The 21997-nt window shown below is 43.6% G+C and overlaps 1 protein-coding gene across 1 annotated transcript in view; it reads right to left on the bottom strand.

The window, feature by feature from the left end:
• KAZALD1 (Kazal type serine peptidase inhibitor domain 1) overlaps positions 1–21997 on the bottom strand; it is a 92476-nt gene that overhangs the window by 13726 nt on the left and 56753 nt on the right. The window contains exon 2 of the mRNA XM_078641165.1: positions 6385–6545. Coding sequence (XP_078497291.1) covers positions 6385–6545 — 161 coding nt within the window. The remainder of the gene's footprint in view (positions 1–6384; positions 6546–21997) is intronic.

Consider the following 21997-nt stretch of genomic DNA (forward strand, 5'->3'; position numbering starts at 1 on the left):
GTACAAATACACAAAACAAAAGATAAACTGCCCTAGTGGAATAAGTACAAAATTGGCATAAAATGTATCTGCAATTTGGCATTTTCTCAAAATGAGGCGCACTGCACATATTAAGTGAAGGGTTTAGTCAAAGTTGTTTTATGCCCATAGGTACAGACCCCAACAAATATACCAACTACCACATACATGTTTTCTAACAGGGTGAAATAATGTGCATGTAAAAATGGGAGATCAGGTCTTTATTGGGATTTGCTAAGAGGCTGGAACTTCAGTTACACACCTCTGGCCTAGTCCTCCAATCACAGGGCTATCCACTGCTTATGCCCTCACATATTATATCACTCATGATCTGTTAAATGACATCAAAGGTGACATCATCCTAGTTACTGCTCCTCAAATTACCAAATAAGCTTCTAGATCATTTTGGAAAAGAGCCCACAAACATATACAGAGCAAGCAGTAGTTCATTGAAAGAAGGTAGAGAATGAGTGTAACTAGTGTTAGTTGCAGATGTATGTTTTAAATAGTTTGTGGATAAATTCAAAGGCTCAAAAAACGAAAGCTTTTCTTCACAATACATGTGGATTTCTGTACACATACCAACATTTAGGAGTTCTAGTGTAGTGCTATTAACAGATATTTATTTCCAAATCTCAGTGCAAATACTGAGACTTATACATTGTCGTAGAATGCATACTCTATGGGTGAGTACAGACACATACTTTTGAGAAGAGTAGAATGGTGTACACCATTTAAAAAATGCTTGAAATCATACTGCAACTTGAAGCATCTATGTCAGAAAAGGTATCTATCAGGCATAACTAATTATCGTAAATGATGACCGCATTCTATTATGAACACATTATTCAAGGCTTGATAAGTTGGTGATCACATTAATGGCAACAGATCCATTACATTTCATTACACACCTCCATTCCAGTAAATAAAGAGTGTAATATCTACTTAATCAGGGTGGTTTCACAGATTTGATTCATATTCTGCTTCTTCTTCTGGTTGTTGCAAAAGACTACGTTCATTAGTACTACAAAGGTTATGGAAAATTGGGTCTACCTGTACTTTGCTGAATACCTTCCAGTATGAAAAGCTAATAGCAACTGTCATATTTGGTGGATGGGGTCTTCAATGATGTAATTAACATGTATACTTAGCTCAGCCATCTATAACTGGTGAATTTCAATATTTTGTTTGTTTTTTAAATGTTTTTTTTGGTGTTACAACATTTAATAATAACGTCACTTTAAGCTTTGTTTTTGCTGTGAATTTCTAAGGGTGTCTATTTACCAGAAGCTAAGATCTTAGCGTCTAACCTAACTATAAGGTTACTTGAACCGTTTTTCCCAGTGAACTTCTGAGGTTTTATTTTTAACCTAGAGTATGATCTTTTTACAATACTTAACTATAACTTCACTTTCATCTTTGTTTTTCAGTAAATGTCATACCAATTAACTAACAAGACCCAAAAAGAGACCTTCATATTATTATCTTTTTCATGGGTGGCACATGGAAACGTCCTGGTAGGAGCCTGTGCATCAGAATCCATTGGGGTGCTATTGCCCATACTAATTACAGGGTCCCCTTCAACCTTCCAGTTGGATGACTTTCCCTCTGACACCTGCAAGAAACCCTGTCCCTGGGTGCCTCCCCCATTCTTGCCTGTTATCACCGCGAAAAAAAGAGTTGAGGGAGGAGGTAATTTTCTGTCTCCCCTTAGCAGGAAGCCCAATGCAAAGTTTTGGTCTGTCCTTTTTCCTCTACCCCCCCCCCCCCCCCGGGTCTGTCACTACTGGGCCTCCTTGCACTCCTAGCACTCCTAGGCAGCCGCAGCCAGTGGAGGGTGTTTTGGTGGGGCAGAGAGGCGGGGAGGGGGAGGGGCTGGGTGGGGGGTGCTAAAAACTGGAGTATGGATAATTGAAGGTAAGTAAACAATTTAAATAAATAAAACGAATTTCGTAGTGCGCCCTGCATCGCAAAATGTGATGCAGGGTGCGCTACGAAATTCGTTTTATTTTTTTTAATGTTTACTTACCTGTAAAACTCCGTAATCCATACATTACTACCCCCCACCCTGCTCCTCCCCCTGCCCACGTCACTGCCCTACAGAAACACCTACTGCAGACTGCTACTGGTGATTAGCCATTAATGACCCCATTGCTTCGAGGACAGGACTGCCTTTGCAGTGTGCACCAGAGGTCCTAATAATCCGACTTTGAGCCAATCCAGATACTGCTCCCATGAGAGCAGCACCAGGATCTACCTGAGCAGACCAATTTATGCTTCTTTGGAGACCAGAAGACTGTAGATTTGATCCCCGGGCTCCACTAACTATGTAGGTTGGAGTAATGGAGAGTGCGCATGTCAGGTTGACCAGGGAAAGGCACCTGTTGAACCCGACATGCACACTTCCTTGTTGACTGGTTGTTCTCTGCAGCTGTGCTGTCAATCATATTCTCAAGCCCCACCCCTGGCCTGCCCCACGCACTGAGACTGGAAAGGATTAAGAAACTGGCCCGTGGCAAACATCTGACTGCTGTGGGCTAATTTATTTTGCAGTCACATGTTTACTTAATTTAATTTATTATTATTATTATTATTATTACGAATTTTAATATAGCGCCTGGTTACCATAAGGCATCCCCGCGCTTATCCAGAGGGAAGCAACATCACATCGGCACAAGAGATCAGGCAGGAAACAAAAAAGTTTTCAAGAGTTTACGAAAACGTAAAAAACTTGCTTCCGACCGCAAGTACAGAGGGAGGGAATTCCACAGGGTGGCCACCCTTATGGAGAATTTTCTTCCACCAGTTCTTTCTTTCCTCACCCTCCTGACCTGCAGCAGGTGTTGATGGTCGGAGCGGAGAGAGCGGGGAGCCTTATAGGCTTGGACCATATCCTCAAGGATAGGTGGCCCTTTCCCCTGTAGAAGTTTGTGGGCTATGCAAAGCGACTTAAATTTAACCCTCTCTCTGACGGGGAGCCAATGTAGCGCCTTTAGTGCGGGGCGAGCAGACTGACGCCTAGGGACATCCGTCAAAAGCCTGGCGGCCGCATTCTGCACTTGCTGCAGTTTGTTTAGTGTACATTCCGGGGCACCCAAAAATAGGACATTACTAAAATCCAACCGCGAGATGATAAGCCCCTGAATGAGTAACCTCCTAGAGGCTGCCGGCAGGAGAGGTAGGATCTTCCGGGCTGAACGGAGCAGGCCGAAACACACGCCTGAGATCTTTTTCGCGTGTGTTTTAAAGGAAAGGTCCTGCTCAAGCCACACCCCGAGGCTCTTGATCTCCTGCTTAGGGGTGGGCACGGGTCCCAAACAACTGGGCCAGCTGCTAGGAGGTAGAGAAGGTGAAGAGTTCCCCAGCAGCATCAGTTCCGTCTTAGAGCCGTTAAGCTTGAGGGCTGAGCTACACATCCATGTAAAGATCTTCTCCAGGCATGTGTGCAACCGGTCGGGATGATGAGTCGATTGTGGGAGGCCTACTACCAGCTGGGTATCATCAGCGTAGCTGATGATCTTAATACCCAGAGGCAGTACCACGCTCTCCAGAGGGGCCATGTAGGTGTTAAATAAAGTAGGGCTCAACGAAGAGCCCTGTGGCACACCGCACTGGAGAGGTACTGAGGATGATTTCTCAGGGCCTTCCCACACCTCAAATGACCGGCCTTCCAAAAAGAAGACGAACCACTTGAGGGCCACCCCAGAGACCCCCACCCCTGACAGCCGTCGGAGAAGCACCTAATGGTCTACGGTGTCAAAGGCAGCACTGAGGTCCAGGAGGATCACTGCCACTGATCCCCCTGAATCCAAAATGCTCCTTGCACTTTCCACGACTGCCAGCAGGGCGGTATCGGTCCCCTGACCGGGACGAAACCCAGTTTGAGAATTGCCCAGCGTGAAAGGCGACTATTCACCAGCTTCTCGGCCACCTTACTGATGCCGGGAAGCAGGGATATAGGCCTAAAATTGGCAAGGTCGGCTGGATCCAAGTTAGGCTTCTTTAAAAGAGCCTTCACAACCGCACATTTCCAACTGGGGGGTACTACTCCTTGGGCAAGAGACAGATTAATAAGGTCCGTCACAGGCCCGCCGATGGTATGGGCCACCTGCTTCAGGTATTTCATGGGGGCAGGATCTTTCGGAGAGCCACTTTTCATAGATGTTAGCACTGTGAGGACTTCTTCCACAGTAACCGGACCAAGAGAGTCCAACTCCACAGGTCGCACCCTAGATTGAAACCCTGGACTGTCGCTCGAGGAGACATCCTCGGTTAGCCGGGGAAGGGAAGCAAGGATGTTATCAATTTTGGTTCTAAAGAAAGTGGCCAACTCTGAGCATTTCTCACGTGGGTCCTCGTGAGTGACCTGAGGTTCGGGAGCTTTCAAAAGTTCTTTGATGACCCTAAACGATTCCTTCGAGGAGTTGGCCGCAGAGCCAATTCTCTCCGTAAAGAATCCAGTTTTAGCTACCCGAATAGCAGACTTGTAGGTACTAAGAGCCGCCCGGTATTCTCTACGGCTCGTTTCGCTCCAATCTTTCCTCCAGGAGCGCTCCAGCCTCTTGCAGCCCTTCCTTAGCGTTCTCAGTTCAGGTGTATACCAGGGTGCGGATCCTACTCTCTTCCCCTTAGTAAGTTGTTTTTTTTGGGAAGGAGAGCATCCAATGAGTTGGTAAGCCAGGCGTTAAGGTTCTCATCCGCCACCCGCAGATTCGGCCCAGGGGGAGGTCGTGACGCCTCCAAATGTGCCACCCATGTATTCACTGGGAGCCTAGACCAGGCTCTGTCCAAGACAAAAGCCCTGGGGGCCGGGGCAGCTGAGATGTCAAACTGCCACTGGGCAGGCACCATAAAGTGGTCTGTCCAGGGTAGAGCCAACGATGGAAATGCTCTAAGGCCCACCGAGTTGGAAAGTATAGGGTCCAGCAAGTGGCCTTTATCATGAGTAGCGCCCGAATTGGCCAGGTGAATCCCAAACACTTTGAGGTCACCTAGCAGATCCACTCCCAGGGGATTAAGAGGGTCGTCCAGGTGAATGTTAAAGTCGCCTAACATAACGAAGTTGCCCGTGGAAGAGGCAAGAAGAGCAGTAGTTTCCAAGAGAGAATTGAGAAAATTTCCCAGGGCACCCGGAGGGCGATAGATAAGCAAACCCGCCATGGATGCGGTATGGGATAGGCGAAGGGAGAACTGATAGCTCTCACAATCGCTCACCCCTCCCTCCTGGACCTTGCAGACTAATGAGTCCCTGTAGAGGATAGCAACTCCTCCTCCCCTCCCTACAGGCCTGTCCTGATGTGAAATAAGATAGCCAGGGGGGAGTGCTCTAACTATATCAGGACCCGAGCTGGAGGAGAGCCAAGTCTCGGTTAAGAATAGCACATCCAGCTCGTGGTCCAATATAAGGGAGTTAATCTCAATAGCGTGGCTAGGCAACGACCGACAGTTCAGCAGCGCGATGGAGAGCGCTGATTTAGCGGAGACCGTCTTCTGAACCACACTGCACGCCCTACACGACAAAAATGGTGGCAATCCTTCCTGGGCATATTTACAAGAGGGCGGGTGAAGAGTCCGGCGTGACAAGAGATCTTCCCTGCCATACCTGATACACGTACGTGATGACTCCGACGGATCTTGCATAGGGACCAGCCCTAAGCCCGTCCGGGCCCGGACGGGCACAGACGGGCTGAACTCTGGCGTAACTCCGGCGTCAGTTCGGCGTCCATGCTGCGCGTGTCCGCTGCGCGTGAGCATGGCTACCTAAGTACTCTCCTAACGAAATGGAGAGAGGACTTGCAGGCGCGCTGGGACCCCCTCACCTAAGATGGCCGCCACGAGTCAGGGGCGAAGGACCCGCAAAACGCGGTGAAATTCCTGAATTACAGTGCAAGTGAGGTGGCAGAGAGAGGGTATGCGAGGCCAGGCAAGTAAGACCAGGGGAAAACTATCAAAGTAATTTAAAAACAAATACAAAAACGGGTCATTAAAATCGAGCAGAAACTCCCTCAGAACACAAGCGCTGCAGAGATAACACTCGCGCTGGAATAGGGCCAGGGGGGCAAAAATATTAGGGGGCGACGATCCTGCGCCCTAAGGAAGGAACCACCGCAGGTTGCTATTGATTATTTTTCTTGGCAACTTTTTCATTGTGAATAGGCTTCACTCTTCTACCATATTTACCCCTAAATTATATACATTTCTCTATTCCATCTTTGCCTCGTCCTCTCCTTCAGACTGCATAGGTTAGGTCCTAGATTAGCTACATAAGATATCTTTTGCGGTCCTCATAAGATCTCTCATGCTGTGCTCTCTAGCCTTTGTTTACTTCTGATGTTGATACCTTGTGATGGGTGTGCGCATGCGTACCTGGACGGATATGTGAGGGTCATCTCCAGGCAGCATCATCTCTGTGCCGTTCTTCTTCCATTCGATGGACGCCATCGGGTAGGCGAAGACCTCGCAGCCGAATATAACATCTTGCCCTGTGATGTTCCAGATATCATACGGAGGAGACAGGATCTGGGGTCCTATGAAGAAGACATTGTCCACAGGTAAAAACTGTAATTGTTGTCATGTAATCTTTACAACACATAGTGCAGATAATATTTTGCAAATGGGAATGTGCTTAGAGTTTATACTATTTTCGATTTCCTTTCATTGATGTTAAACACTTTCTAGTGCGAACAATTTTTTTGCTTATAAATATTATTTCTTATCTTTTTTCGTTCCTTTCCCTTTCATTTAATTGTTAAAGAATACGATGAAAAATTGTATTTGCTTGATTGAACCTGTTAGAGATTGTTAGATTAAATCATCAAGGTGATTTAAGAAATGTATTTTAGCTTGTTGCTTCCTTTGCTGTTTGAATATATAACAAAAACATCATTTAAATGTAACGCCGGAAATCATTTTGATACATGTAATTGTTGATGGTTTGTGATTAACGCCAATTACAAAGCTGTAATTGTTGTTCTCTCTGCCTTTCTGAATATCCGCCTCATGTTAATAGCTGCCTTTCTGAATATCCGCCTCATGTTAATAGCCACCATTTCTGGTGAAAAGGCTGCAAAGCTGCATTGTCTCTCGATATTGGTAAAATACTTTATTGATCGCTATGGAAGCCATCTGTTAGGCTTGGAGTGATGACACTCAGTTAAATGACAGGCGTGCAGCCCAAAGACACCCTGGTAACACAAATATATCAGTAGACAGTGTCATAACTCACTAAACTATCTCACTTTCTTGTCATAGCATACATTGCACCTTGCATTGTAAATCAGTTTCTCATTTGGCCTTCTTTAATCTCTTTATAACAATTCTCTATGTGCTCATTCTTAAGTAAGGCACTGAGGTTTGCTGTATTACCAAGGAAACCGCCGGATGTATAGAATGGATTTGCTTGGATCTATATTTCTTCTAAAACATTTCAGGGTACATTGGCACATATATCAAAAATAGCGAGCTTGGGATAAGCTGTTACTTATGACTAATCTTGTAATGCAATGCATACTATGGCTTAACAAGATCTTGAATTGAGTTTTTGTTTTATGGACAAGAATCAAATGGGATCCCACGCTTTAGACAGAACCCATACTTCCCACACTTTACATAAATGGGAGGGTTTATTGGACAGTCAGCGTTTTAGTGAAACTGCTAATATTTGGCCTATTGTTAATTATTTCAGGGACCCTGATGGGGAGGCTTATCGGGGAGTTACTGGGCTCACTCATGGGTTACAATGTTTCTCATAATAAGCTACTAGCACTGCTGACTCCATTCGAATGATAGTTGTAGGTGAGGATGGAGGCTGGGATTTGTTATTTGGGGTGGAATTTGCTAACAACAAACCATATATCAGGAGATGGAATGAATACCCTTCAATATGTTAGCAGTACAAACTGAAAGGCGCTAGCTGCGCATTCTTTGACTGTGACCAATAAGGAAGGCGATGTTATGTCTAAGATATTTTGGTATGTACTTAATGCTGTACCATGTCCGATGTTGGTTGAACTTGACCCACTGAACGAGTCTAGGACTGCAGGCACCATGACTTGGTTAATGTCAAGCAGTCTTTAGGTTCAGTCAATGTTTGGAGATTGTCACATCAAAAAGGACTTGATTTTCTTTTTTAATCCTCTATTCCTAAGGTCTTCGCCAAGACTGATCTGATTTTGTCTACAAATATGACCTTTTACTTGAAGGAGAGTGAAATACCGGGGAAGAGTAAACAGGTACAGCACTCTGCTGCCTTTTGGCTAGGCTTCCTACATACACATACATACATACATACTAACATTCACACATACATAATTTTTTTGTTGTTGCATATTTATATAGCACAAACTTGAACCGAAGGTATTGGAGCGCTTTACATGAGCACCATATTTACATTACACATTCAGGCACGGGGAGATTAAGTGATTTGCCCAGAATCACAGGATGTGGACGCGACCCCGAGACTCGAACACTGGTCTCCAGCACCAAAGTCGCAGTCTAGCCGACGGGCCACATCCTCTCCCCATATCTCTATTCTGCCCTCTCAAGTTTGAGATAGTGAAATTGTACCTCAGACAGAGAAAATCATACTGGAGTTTGAATGCTGAGATACTATAAGATCAAGCCTCAAAGGATGAACTGGGAGCACTTAAATATCAAGTTCTTCCAAATATTAGAACAGAGAGGATGCTGGAGAAAACACTATGGGTGTCTGCTACTCTCTACATTAGAGGTGACTGTCTGTTTCTCACATTTTGAGATGGAAGAGCACATATGGGTGGAATGGAAAGATTTGAAGGTGAGCCGACCCAATTGAACTGAATAAGGAAACAAGGCCTGACTACAATAGAGCTGTAATGCGAAGAATGATAAAGGAGTTACATCATGGATGACTCAATATCAGATTATACTGAGCCCACAAAATTCCTTCTGATCTCACCACGTCATGGTATCCTTCTTATACAATCAAGGTTGGCTGCATCCAAAAAAATTTCAACTATAAGCTAACTATTTTTGAAACATCAACATCCCTGGTATTCACCCTGGATATAAATTTAAGCCTACAAACATGTATCAATGTCCTAGCATGGAGTGTGCATCATTGAATCAGTCAAACCCTTTTTATCGATAGGAACCTTCAACACAACATAGAGTGCAATCCCTAGTCCTCAAAACACATGCCTACAGTAATGGTTTTTGATTGACATTCTGAAAATACTCCTAGCACCTCTGAGAGCAGCACTCAACTAAGCAGCCAGCCTAGTATCAGGCAGCAGTTAACTTGATCACAGATCACCTATACCGATCACACTCAATTGAATCCCGATTGACTCCAGAAGTCAATTGAAGCTATCATGATTTAATCAAAAGGCTCTACACAGAGCACAAAATTACCAAGGCCCCAAACTAATGATTTCAGGTGGATCCCAAACTCTCAAAAGTAGTCTATCTTAATATCGAATCAAGCCTTCTCGGACAGTGCACCTAAGATTTCAAATTCTATCCCACCAGCTCTAAGAACTAACACTATCTTCAAGAAAGAACGTAAGTTCCTTATCTTTGTTCGATACTTCCAGTTATGACCCACCTCCATTCTGAGACCCATAGATGGTTTTCTAATCTACTGCGAACATCATTATGACTTTGAGGAGACACCCCTCTCAGAATACAATAATGACTTTTGAGGAGGTTCCAGTCTCTGTGCTTCAGTCATGCTCCAAATGAAATTGACTCTTACACCCATGGTTTGTCTGCATTACTCTCCTATTCCTTTTAAGTCTTGCTCACACCAGACCAACTCCTCCCTTTCCACTATTAAGACAATGTGTACCCCTTTGTGTAAATGTATACCATGCTTAAAATAAATGTAAAACACCCTCATACTCACATGAGTCTGATTCACAGAATGTAAAACTGCAAATGAATTGTCTTGGTTGAGATGAACCCTGAGTGAAACCACGGTTAATGGCCCAGGTCCTTGTGGATGAAACTGTAGTATCCAGGGTCATCTTGAGAGCATTTTGAATGGGACAGGGAGTGTACATCAGTGGTTGGAGATAATGGAGACTTGAAGGAACAGTATTTGGATATGTAGTTCAGACAGTACTTGGAGTGGGCATTGGTGTCCCTTGCTTGCTCTGTCTCTGCCCAAATTCGCAAGTAAATATCTTAAAGTCAACAGACCTTGCTCAATCAGCTTGTGAGTGAACAGGCAGCCTCAGCACAAGCAACTTTGAAAGTGTCTGGAAGCTGGAGAAGCCTGCAGAAGCGGCAATCACAGAACTGCAGCTTTCAATTAAAAAGCTAATATTCAGAGGGGAAGCCATTTTGTCTGGAGGACAACGGTAAAACTATTTGAGGCAGTGATGAAATGCTGTTCATTGAGAAAAGAATTTGCCAATGAAAGGAACCCCGGAGCATGTAAACAAAATCAATTTAGGATGAAGGTGCAAGAACTGTTTGAAAAGCCCCTATCTCAAGTGCTGGGGGGATCATGTTGATGTGGGATTGAACGAGCCACAAGTCCACATGTGCTGGGTCATTTATGACCATGTCTAATTTATCATTTGTCCACTAAGAACAAGGAAGCACATTACATATCTATTTTCCTGGTTACCATGGGGTTTTTCCAAAAAAGCAAATAGAACTGCATATGGATGGCACAATTGGAACTCTAGCCTGTATAGGCATGAGAAAACCCTCTGAATCATATGGCCAGGGATAGATGAGGTTGGAGGGCAGTGACCTGGGGCACCCCGCCAGATTAGTGCACTATAGAGACATCAAATCCACTGAAAAAACATTTTCACCTAAGCATGGAAGAGCAAGAAAAATGGGCAATGGGGATAAGATTGACATTGCAAGAGAAAGTGGTAAGGCTGTGGGATCACTGGCTAGAGGAATCTGCGAGGGCCTCTGCCCTGAACCTATAAAATAATGAAAATTCTGAAGGGGAGTGAGACTCTCAAATGAGGACTGGGTCTTCAACAATATGGAGCAACGAGAGTAGTATGAGACTTAAAACTATAAACTTTTCACAGTGGAGGAAGTCTCGCTGCGCTCTATTGTGAGGTTGCTCCTAGCTTTCATCCAGTTTAAACACTTATATGTTGATCAATTCTTTATATTTCTGCTTTGTTATACGTCTTTTAAATGTTTAAACATCAAGCCAATTTTGTTATTGAAAATATGTTGCTGGCTTTTGAATCAATCATGAAGGTGGATCACGAAAATCTGCGATGAAATTCCTAAAAAGTGGATGCTTTCAAACCGTTTTATTTTATACTTTACATTTTGGCATGTCCGACAATCCTAGACCTTTGTCCGGGGGATTAACTGAAAACAAAACAGTAAAACATATACAAGTGACCAAAAAACACTATCAGCTAACCATGAAATGGACCAGATTAAAAACAACGTTTTTGTAAATTTTTATTACAAATAGATAAGAAGCATTGAAAAGATAGGTAAAAAGTTGAAAGGCAGACATAGAGGGTTGTATAGACAGGTAGCCAGTCAGATAGCTAGATAGATAGATAGATAGATAGATAGATAGATAGATAGATAGACATATGGACGGAGGGAGGGAGGGAGGGAGGGAGGGAGGGACGGACGGACATACAAACAGACACCTACAGTCAGGTAGATAGATAGACAGACAGACAGACCACACAGAGAGTTATTTTGTGAACCATGATAAACTACAAACACTCTCGATGAATATGGTGTGGTCACAATCTCAACCCCATAGCAACAATACATCAATAATACATCAACACAGTGCAGCTCATACAGGTGATCCTTGGTGCATCATCAACTACTCAAACAGTCACTCACAACAGTGCTCATAAAACTCACCCATATCCATAGTAAAACTTCTTCTCTTGGTGTCAAGTCGAAACGGCAAATGCAAGCCATTAAACTAAATAAATAAATGTGTTTACCAGTGTAAATTCTCCCTTGTAGCCCCCTTTCCTCAAACTGTGAAGTTGTAGTGTCTTAAGACTATGAGCGCCAGAACCCCATGAACCTTTGCAGACTTAATGAAAGAATAACATACCTATCTGGGATTTGTTAAAGTGTGGTTATGAGATAATGAGAATTTTTGTTGAATGTTGTATGTCAATGAATAAAGATGTTGATTACGAGCTTCGTGTGTGGCGTGTTCATTTTGTATGCTCCCAGGCAGGGGGGGGGACGTGACAACTGGCAACAAGGAGACAATACGTGCCCGCAGAAACAGGACTGCTCTCTCTGAGAGTTTACAAGGATAAATCAAACTCCTTGTGTTTCCCAATCCAGTGCAAAGGAGTTTGGAGTTGGCGTATGTGGATTTGAAGCCCCACTCCAGCCCGTAAAAGGCCTTGTGAAGGAGTTGAAGGCCTAGCAGAGAAGCACAGTTGGAAAACCCCACCAAGACTTGTCGGCCGGGTCGAAGAAGAATTACTGTACTGTGCCATTACACTGAACCATCATTCACAGAAAGAAAATGCTAATGGCAGCAACAACCAGGTACAACGTAAAATGTGATGCCAACCAGGTACAAACAGTGAAATTTACTCACCGACTTGATGACCTCAAAAGTGGGCGAGGTGACTCAAGTGTGAACACTGGGGTTGTGCTCGCAAGGGTGTTGGTCCCTGGGGAAGCCGTTGGAGACAGGGGACTTTGGAAGCTGGTGGCCTTCTGCACAACTTAAAAAGTCTTAAATTTAGCATAGGCTCCCAGTAGCTGCTGCAAGAGGCATAGATTATGTTGCTACCCCATTTTTAAAAACCTCTGTCACCATTCGAGACTGCTCAAAAACGAATAGGACACTTTACATCGCATGCGTTTAGAACACATGCGATTACAACGCGGTCGTTACAATGATCTCGTTGTTACATTGCAGTACATTACAACACAAGTTGTTACATCGACTTGCTGTAGGTGGTGCGCTGGACTTAGAAATAGAATCCTTTACTATTCCAACTCCAGTGTGCGCGTCAGTGGGGAAGATGTTGGAATAGTAAATTATACTATTCCTTATGTTAGCGCTCCTCCTATTGCAATTTGATGTAACAACTTGTGTTGTAATTCACTGCGATGTAACAACGCGGTCGTTGTAACGACCGCGTTGTAATTGCATGCATTGTAATGCATGCAATGTAATGGCTGTTGACGCCCAAAAACTGAATATTGGCACTAGATGAATCACATGAACCGAGACCTTAGATAACTTCATAGATGCTCTGGAAGAAGTAAATGACAAGAAAGTCATTAAATATTTAAAGACTCTTGCTGGTGATGAAGTAAAAGAAGTTATAAAGAAACTCTCACAGACAGAGAAAATCTTTTACTATGAAAGGTATATTTTCAATCAAGTGAAACAGCAAATTGGTGAAACGATGGATGAGTTTGTTGAGAGACTTGACGTGCTTATCACACATTATACATTTAGAGAATTTAATGATGAAGAAGCCATGCGCTTCAGACTCATTGATGGCTGTCTTTCGGACTCATTCAGAAGATGCATGTAAAGAGAGACTCTCAGTTTAGAAAAAGTACTAATGGCTGCAAGAGCTGAGGGAAGAGCAGATTGACAAGCTACCGATGCAGAAGGTGGAATAGCTAAGAGTGAATTGGCACTAATCATGAAGAGCAAACATATACAGAAGTAGATGCATGTAAGCCAACATCCTCAAAAAAAGGAAAACTATGTTTCCGATGTGTTTTTTTCATTTCCACATGAAAGTAAATGTCTAGCCATCGGACAGATGTGCAAAGGTTGTGGAAAGGAAAACCACTTCATAATGGTTTGCAGGGCAAAAGAGAAAACAAGTGCGTCATGGCGAGATGAGAAAATGGATGCCAGAAAGTTCCAGAAACAATCTCACCATACCTACAAAGACAAAAAGCAACCTCAATTGCAGCAGGTGGAAACTAAACAAAGTTGATCATCATCAAGTTCATCCAATAAAAGTTCTTCACTATCACAATCGAGCCACAGTAAAGAGGGTGAATTTGCGATGATCATTTTAGCAAAAAAGCGACTTGCACACATGGGTCTTGCTGCTTGCAAAGAAGACAAATGAACTACAAAAACAAATGATTCACAGAAACAGATAATTCATATGGACACTGCCCCAAGATCACACTAAAGGCCAACATTTGCCCCATAACCTTTGTTATTGACAGCGGTGCATCAATCGACATCATGCCAGTTGAACTGTTTAACAGCTTGTCACCCATACCGTGACTAAACACGTCAAACATTATGGTGTACACATGAGCTGCTCCCAAACCATTGCAGAGTCAAGGATCATTCACAGCGACCATACAACATGAAAAGATGTCTGTGCAAGCCCCAATTCACGTTTTCCAAGGTACTTCGTCCAGTGCATGTTTTCTCAGTTTTGCAACTGCTGCTGACATGGGGCTAATATCAATTACAACCTACATACTCAATCTGGAATTGTGAGTCAGTTCCTGTCGTTATTTCATAGTCTAGGACCGCTCAAACTAATGAAGGAACAACTTCACATCAACAAAGACATCCGGTCTGCTGCACAGTGACACCAAGGAATAGTGTTCCGCTGCAAGAAGCAATCAAAAAAGAACAAGGTACGCTGTTGAAGCACAACATTATTGAGAGCTCTACTGTTCCCACACCAAGGTTGTCACCATAGTGGGGATGCCAACAAAAAGACAGTGAAGGTGCAGTGTGCCTTTGCATGGTTATGCCTCAGTCACAAAAGCAATCGAGAGAGAAAGACATCCTGGTCCACACACTGCAGACATGATCATGCAGCTGAATGAGGCCAAATTATTCTCCCTACTTGACCTGAACAAGGGATACAATCAACTCGAATTGGAAGAAAACTGTAGGTACATTACCACTTTTTCGACTCATATTTGTTTGTTCAGATACAAAAGGGTGAATTTTGGAGAGTCATCTGCTGTAGAAATATTTCAAGATGTCATACGTAGAATAATTCAGCCTGATATGCATGCTTTCAATTATAGAGATAACATACTGGTATTTGGCAAAATACATAAGGAGCATGATAAAGCTCTCAAACAAGTATGTTATTAACTTAAAAATGCAGGTCTCACTCTAAATGCAGAAAGTGTTAATTTCACCAAACAAAACTCAAGTTCTTTGGGCACATATTTACTGATGGGGGAATGACTCTTCACCCTGAAAAAGTACAAGCACTGTCACACACCCCCTCAAGATGTCACCATGCTGCTATCCTTCTCGGGCAAGGCCAGCTATTGTTCAAGGTACATTCGTGACTTGACTCAGGTCGCGCAATAGGGCACTCACGTTAGCAAACTAAATGCCCAGTCCTGATGGCCCTCTGAATGTGGCCAGAGCTTCAAAAGGATAATGTGCAGGGCTGGACTGGGAACCAAAACCCGCCCTGGCAAAGTGCTCGGCCGGCCCCGGAGCTGGTTGCCAGGGCCGGTGTTGGTCAATTTTGTTACAGGGCCGATATTGCAGCTATGCTTCAAAAAGGGCCCTGTAACACAAATGGCCCCCAGAGGCCCAAAATTGGCCCCTACCCTAGCGGTTCAACGGGAAAACACCCATTGCCCGCTACAGCCCTGATAACGTGTGCAATTGAAAATGCAACTGAGAAAGCTTACTTTGATCCTAAATTACATACTGAGATTACTGTTGATGCGGGATCGGTGGGGCTGGGAGCAATTCTTGCTCAGCATAATGGGCATCCAAATGCTCAGAGACACATTGTGGTGTATGCCAGCTGAAGTCTGTCTAACATAGAATGTGCCTATTCTCAGCCGGAGAAGGAGAGTCTGGCTGTGGTGTGGGCCTGCAAACACTTTCACGTGTTTTTTTACGGAAAACATTTCACAATTGTTACAGACCACCTGACCCTGCCACCACATTCAGAAACCCAAAAGCCAAGTTGGCCCCCTCATTGAGAGGTGGGGGTTGCGTTTACTGGAGTAAGACTATCCAGTTGTGCATAAGCCAGGCAAGAACCTAACCCTGCAGATTATTTCTCACGAGCACCATTACATCAAAAACAGCTGAAGAGTAAATCCACTTTATTGCAAGGTATAGCATGCCAGCACCCATATCAATTGAACAGACCGTTGCTGCTACAAATGCCGAGAAAGACATTCTTGCTCTTAAGAACATCATTTCAGCATAGTCATGGAGACCAAGTGTTCGACCTCTGAGTGACGATGTTGCCTTTCAAAAGTTCAAACATGTGCAGGATGAACTGTCTGTCACTAAAGAAGGCATTGTGTTAAGAGGCTCCAGGATGGTCATACCTAGGAGTCTCAGACAGCATCGTTCACAAAGGTGTGGTTCCCGTGCTTGGACAAGAGAGTTGAGAGGGAACTAAATGAGTGCCACTGGACCGTTGTTTTTATCTATCTCTGAGCTTTCAGTTATTACATCCCAAAAACATAAAACCTGCCAGGACATTTGGCTTTGTCAATGGCTGTTAGCTGTTTAAGATAAATGAGTAACAATAATGATTTTATTGTTAATAATTAATTTTGAAAATGTTTTAATTCTGAAATTGTAAGACTGTGAATTAAATATTATTGAGATCTGTTGAAGTATTGATCTTGTTATGTGCACTTTACTTTAGACATGTACACCCTTTTTCTCTCCACATCTCATCCATCTGCATATCTTACATCACCTCGTTTGTCTTCTTTTCACTCTCTCCATGCAGTTTCTTGCATTTCATTCACTTCAGCTCCCTCAAACACATGATGCACTCATTCACATGTAAGCACTTTATTTTCTTTTACTTTCACCTTGTCAATATTTTGACAACTGTGTACCTCCTTCACATACATTTACACAGAATATCAATTGCATCTGGAATACATGACCATTGCTCTGTGTGCTCTGCAGAGAGAGAAGCCAACCCAATGACAGGCACTGTGAGAAATGTGCACTGCCCACAACCTCAATGCTAGAGGTATCAATAACGACCCAATAGAAACACCTGGCCCAATTCACTTCAAAGTACGCTCTACACAAGAGTAACTGGATGCACACAAAAAACACAGACACCCAACATGATGGAAATAGCTAATGCTCCTAGGGAATGCAAGATTAAGTAAAATAGGGGAAATAGAGACAGAAACAAAATCACCAACATGTATTATCTCAATGTTTTAGCATTTATTGTTGTTCAGAAATCAATCAGTGTTTTTGGCATTAATGTTAATCACAGGCTGTTAAGCCGACGCTGAGACTCAGAACTTGGTTCTCCAGTTCCAAATTCAGCAGCTGTGACAGTAACAACACATCCTCTCCCCTAGATCAGACCACACTGCTCTGCATACCTAACTACCTGGTAACTATTCTCGTTGCTTCTGTAATGTGCAATAATCTGAGGTACTTAAGTGACACACATCTGTGTATTAAAGAAATGCACTTTTTCGATTTTTCAAGTCACCTTATCTGAGATTAACACTGGCAACCCGGTTTAACCAAATTGTATGAATCTAGGTACATTCTAGATCTTTTTCCTTGTTTGTTATCGTTTATGAGACCACCTTCAAATACGTGAGTTAAGGATGTGCACTGTACAAAAACACCTCTTGTGTTTGATTTAAAAACCTTTTTTGATTCCGGCTATTATAAGAATCTAGGCTACATATAGGGTACATCTTTTAATTTTATCATTGTCAGTGGCGGCTCCTCGGCCTAGGCAGAGGATTGTCGCCCCACTGCTTGTTGAGCAGTGGAAAATAAAAATAAAATGACAATAACAAGAAGTTATTATAATTGTATTTTCCTTTGCGACTCCCTGTGGGTGGGGCTGGCTCACAGCAGAGGGAGCAGGAGTGGTTTTCACTCCCTCCCTACATGTGCATGATGCTTTGACTGACCCGCTAGGGCCGGCCAAACAGTCATGCATAGTTGGTATGTTCTCCATTGGGCTATGTTGCACAGCCCAGCGGAAAACATGCCGAGCCTCCCCAGGCACTGCCTGAGCGGCCGAACAGGCCACTCAGACCAACTACAATGCTGCTCCTGCTGCGTCGTGATTGGCTGGCAGAGTGGGAAGCCTGGGGCTTCCGGTGCAGGCTGCAGGCAGCAGCCGAGAAGAAGTAAAGAAGATAGAGGAGAGGCATGTGGTGGATGCGGCGGCAAAGCAGGTACGTTAATTTTGTATTTTTTTCATCCTGATCCCCCGCCTTACCACCCCCATTCAGAGGCAGCCGCCACTGCTAATAGTATTGTCATCACAGAGGGGACAGGAATGCTTCTCAGTTAACGTACAAAAAGGAAACCTATACCGGATGTATGACATTACAACGCATGCTTATACATCGCATGCTATTACAATGCGGTTTTTACAACGCATACCATTACAACGCATAGTGCTTTTAGGCGCTGGATAGTGATTTGTTTAATTTACTATTCCAACTCCAGTCCCCGTGGATAGTAGGAAAGCTGTTGGATAGTACATTAAACCTATTCCCTATCCTAGAGCGCCCCAGCGCAATGCGTTGTAATGGTTTGCGTTGTAAAAGTTGCGTTGTAAAGGCACTGCGTGGTAAAAGTTGCGTTGTAAAGGTTGTTTACCCCTATACCTGGCAATGAATTCTACCACATCCACTAAATTGTTGTCACTGCCATGACAAGTGCCTCAAGGGCGAGGGAGGCCTCACCCGATCAATACATCTATACTGCGCAGGAGGCAACCCTCCAGGCGCCCTGCCCCCCTCTTGAAAAACACACACATTCAACTAACATAGTCGCAAGACAATTTTATTTTCAGCTGCTTGGTGTTCTTAATCTCTAATTTTGTAGGTCTCGCATGTGTTGCAGCGCAAAACGCTGCCCGCCTCCGTGAGAGATTTTGTAATAGAGGACTTTAAGAAGAGGGCCTTAAGCCCATCCCTCATTTCCATTGGCTGGCATCACCGTTTATGCTAAACAGTGGTCTGCCATTGGAAATTAGAGTTTTCTGTTCACACCCTTTGTCTCTGAGCCGGACTGACTCGCCTGCTTTGCTGCTGTCACAAAGCAGTTTCTTATCTTTATGGGGCCAAACACATCGCTTCATAAAGATAACAGATCCCCATGCTCCTGCTGCAGCGCGGTCCTCTTTCACTTTTGGGACCGCTCTTGTTTTTTAGGAGTCTCTGTGACAAAACGTGTGAGTTGGTTGTTAGTTTGTAGAAACGTCATGGAGGCTAGCAAATGCTACATGCTACGGGTGGAGGTTGATGAAACCAGAGACCCTTGCAGTGCACCGGTTTCCAGATGCGTAACTATATTTCCATGCTGCCAATAAATAAAAGAGAGGTGGCTGCTGGAATGCTAACATTGTAGCCAGAGAAATGTGCAAAGAGTTAACGGGGTTTATGATAAAAGCTGGTGCCCTCATTGCTGTCACGTTGCCGGTGTTTAATATATACCCAGCTCTCAGAGGGTTCATCCAGATGGGAGAAAAATAACCGAAAAGGAATCTATGCTGGCATGGGCTTTGCCACGAAGAACAGTAGTACGATAAACGCTGTGATTTATGTGATAAAAACAGACCTTGACCGAGTTTCTCAAATGGCCCCCGCTGCTCTCCTGGCACGTACGCAACTATGGGCCTCGTGGAAGCGCCTGTGATCCGCGCACATCACGTTATGGATCGCTTCATCATCGCTCCTGTCCGGCTTCACTTCTAAATCACGTTGTGGCACGGTATTCCCACGGTGTGCATGCGGCACTCAGAAGCCCTAGCCCTTGTGCACGCGGACACCAGCTGAGGCTGAGCCCTCCCTCTTCAAGATGTGAAAGATGGGAGGAGGGTGTGAACTTGTTTCTCTGCACATAGAGTGGCATGAGGGCCATATTGTTCAATCTACATTTGGGCCGTCTTCAAAGGGTGGAAAGTCCAGTACTTTAAAACACTTTTCACAAAGGCTGCAACTAGTGTAGCTTTCCAGATGTGCAACTGGGAAGGTTTCTGAATAGGAAATGAGTAAATTCACACCCATTTGCAGGAGCACCTTTGCAGGTGTAGATTTGTGATTCATTTGTGAATTTTAGTAGAGCTCTTGCACATGCTTCTCCACATCCCTGTATACATTTTGCCTTCTCCTTGCACTAACATTTTTTCTCGCAGTACAGGCTGTCAAGTGAAAACCTAGATCTTATTGCTTTCCCCGCATTGTACAAGTTAATGTTGCTTTAACTCATTGTTATTCATGATCTATTAGTACTCTTAGCTGGATGGCTTTTACTAATTAATATTGAAGAGGCTTCTGTTATTTAATTATTTTGACTTTCTTATTTAGCACTGTTGAGGGACCATTTTAAATATTGTTTTCCTATTTGGTAGGCTAATATTTTGCAATTTATAAGATGTAATTAGAATATTTGTGCCAAATTATTTTTAGAGTTTGTGTTTTGAACTTAAGGTATTCTGAAAGAATTTCAGTGTTGTCTGTCCTGCTTTTGTTTCTGAAACTTTATCATTAGTTTTGTCTCGGATTATTTATTCAATAGTATGATGACAAATCAGCATTTACATGATTGCCTAGGTTTATGTGTTGGAATGATAATAAGCATGTTAATTGAATACCATGTTTCGTCCACATGCATCTTTGTGTATTGTAAAGTTAATAAAATCCTGGCTTTTAAAGTACAATAGAGTTGAATAGGAACTCAAGTGGTACAGTCCTTCACTTGCTTCTGACTCATTCAACACAACATGCAAACACGCCCTTTGGAAGCACATTGAGAGTTTGCCGCAAAAGGTGGTGCACTGTCAGTGCACCCCCTGAGGCTAGCCTTCTAGAGGGGTCAAATGGGATCAATGGGGATCCTAAGCACACTCAGACATTCCCCTGGAGGCTGGTGCAGGGGATCTTTAATCCCTCTTGATAGACCAGGTGGGTTGTGTAGCATCCTCCCCAGCCCAGTGGCATGGAAATACCCAAGCCACACGCACTACATCATCAACTTAATTAACCACTCCCAGACACACCCAAATGATGACTTGATTTTCCTACAGTCGTTCAGGGAGAGTGCTGCTTTACATATTCACAAGACACTACATCTCCCCCTTTGTTAAATAGAAAGTACAAATAATATTATATATGTCATAGTTCCTCAATGAGTTGTTGATGTGCTCGTATCAGGCTTCCAGATATCATTGTGGGAGGGTAACAAGGTGGAGGAGAGATTACTACATTGGGTACAGGTAATGTAGAGGTAGGTGTATGAGTTGGGCTCACCGGACTGTCAGGTGGACCTATCTCACTTCTAACATCTGGACCCGATGTACTTCAAGGCAGGCGCTTGAAATCTGAAGACTCTCTCATGGTGGACTTTCTGGGACACTGAGCAGTCCCCATATGTCATTTGTTTGAACAGGATTAGGTCTCCTTCTTTTAAAACTGTGCCCCGAGTATATCGACATTTATCAGCCTAGGTTTTCACTCAGGACTTGTGAAAGAAATCCGTTGTATGGCTCTCCTCTGCATCTGTCGACCTATTAGTGGGCCATTGTGATAATTTTGTTCCCATGGCTCTCACAAACATCAAGGTGGCAAGACTTTCACCTCTCGTAGAATGGGGAATTGACCTGTAAGCATGAAGAGCTGAACATAGAGTTGATTTGAGGTCACTACCTTTTTGCGCAGTGTGCTGGACTACTCTTCGTATGGTGCCCATGAATTGTTTGACAACACTGTTTGCCTGTTGCCATAGAGGTGTACTCTTCTGATATTTTACATTCATATTAGTGAGAAAGTCTCTAAACTCTCAACAATTGAAAGGTGAGTCATTATTAGATTTAAGAATGGTGGGAACACCCCATGTTGTAAAAATGTTGTTTAATGTCCTAATGGTTTGTCATGTGTGGTTGACAACAGGTCTTCCACAAGGGGAAATTGTGCGTACTCATCAATGACCACCATGAGATTATGTCTATTGTTGAGGGGTCAAAGAAATCAACGGCAATCCTCTACCAAACTTGCATGGGAAGATTAG

Source organism: Lissotriton helveticus, chromosome 5_1, assembly GCF_964261635.1.
Source record: "Lissotriton helveticus chromosome 5_1, aLisHel1.1, whole genome shotgun sequence".
NCBI classification, from domain to species: Eukaryota; Metazoa; Chordata; class Amphibia; order Caudata; family Salamandridae; genus Lissotriton; species Lissotriton helveticus.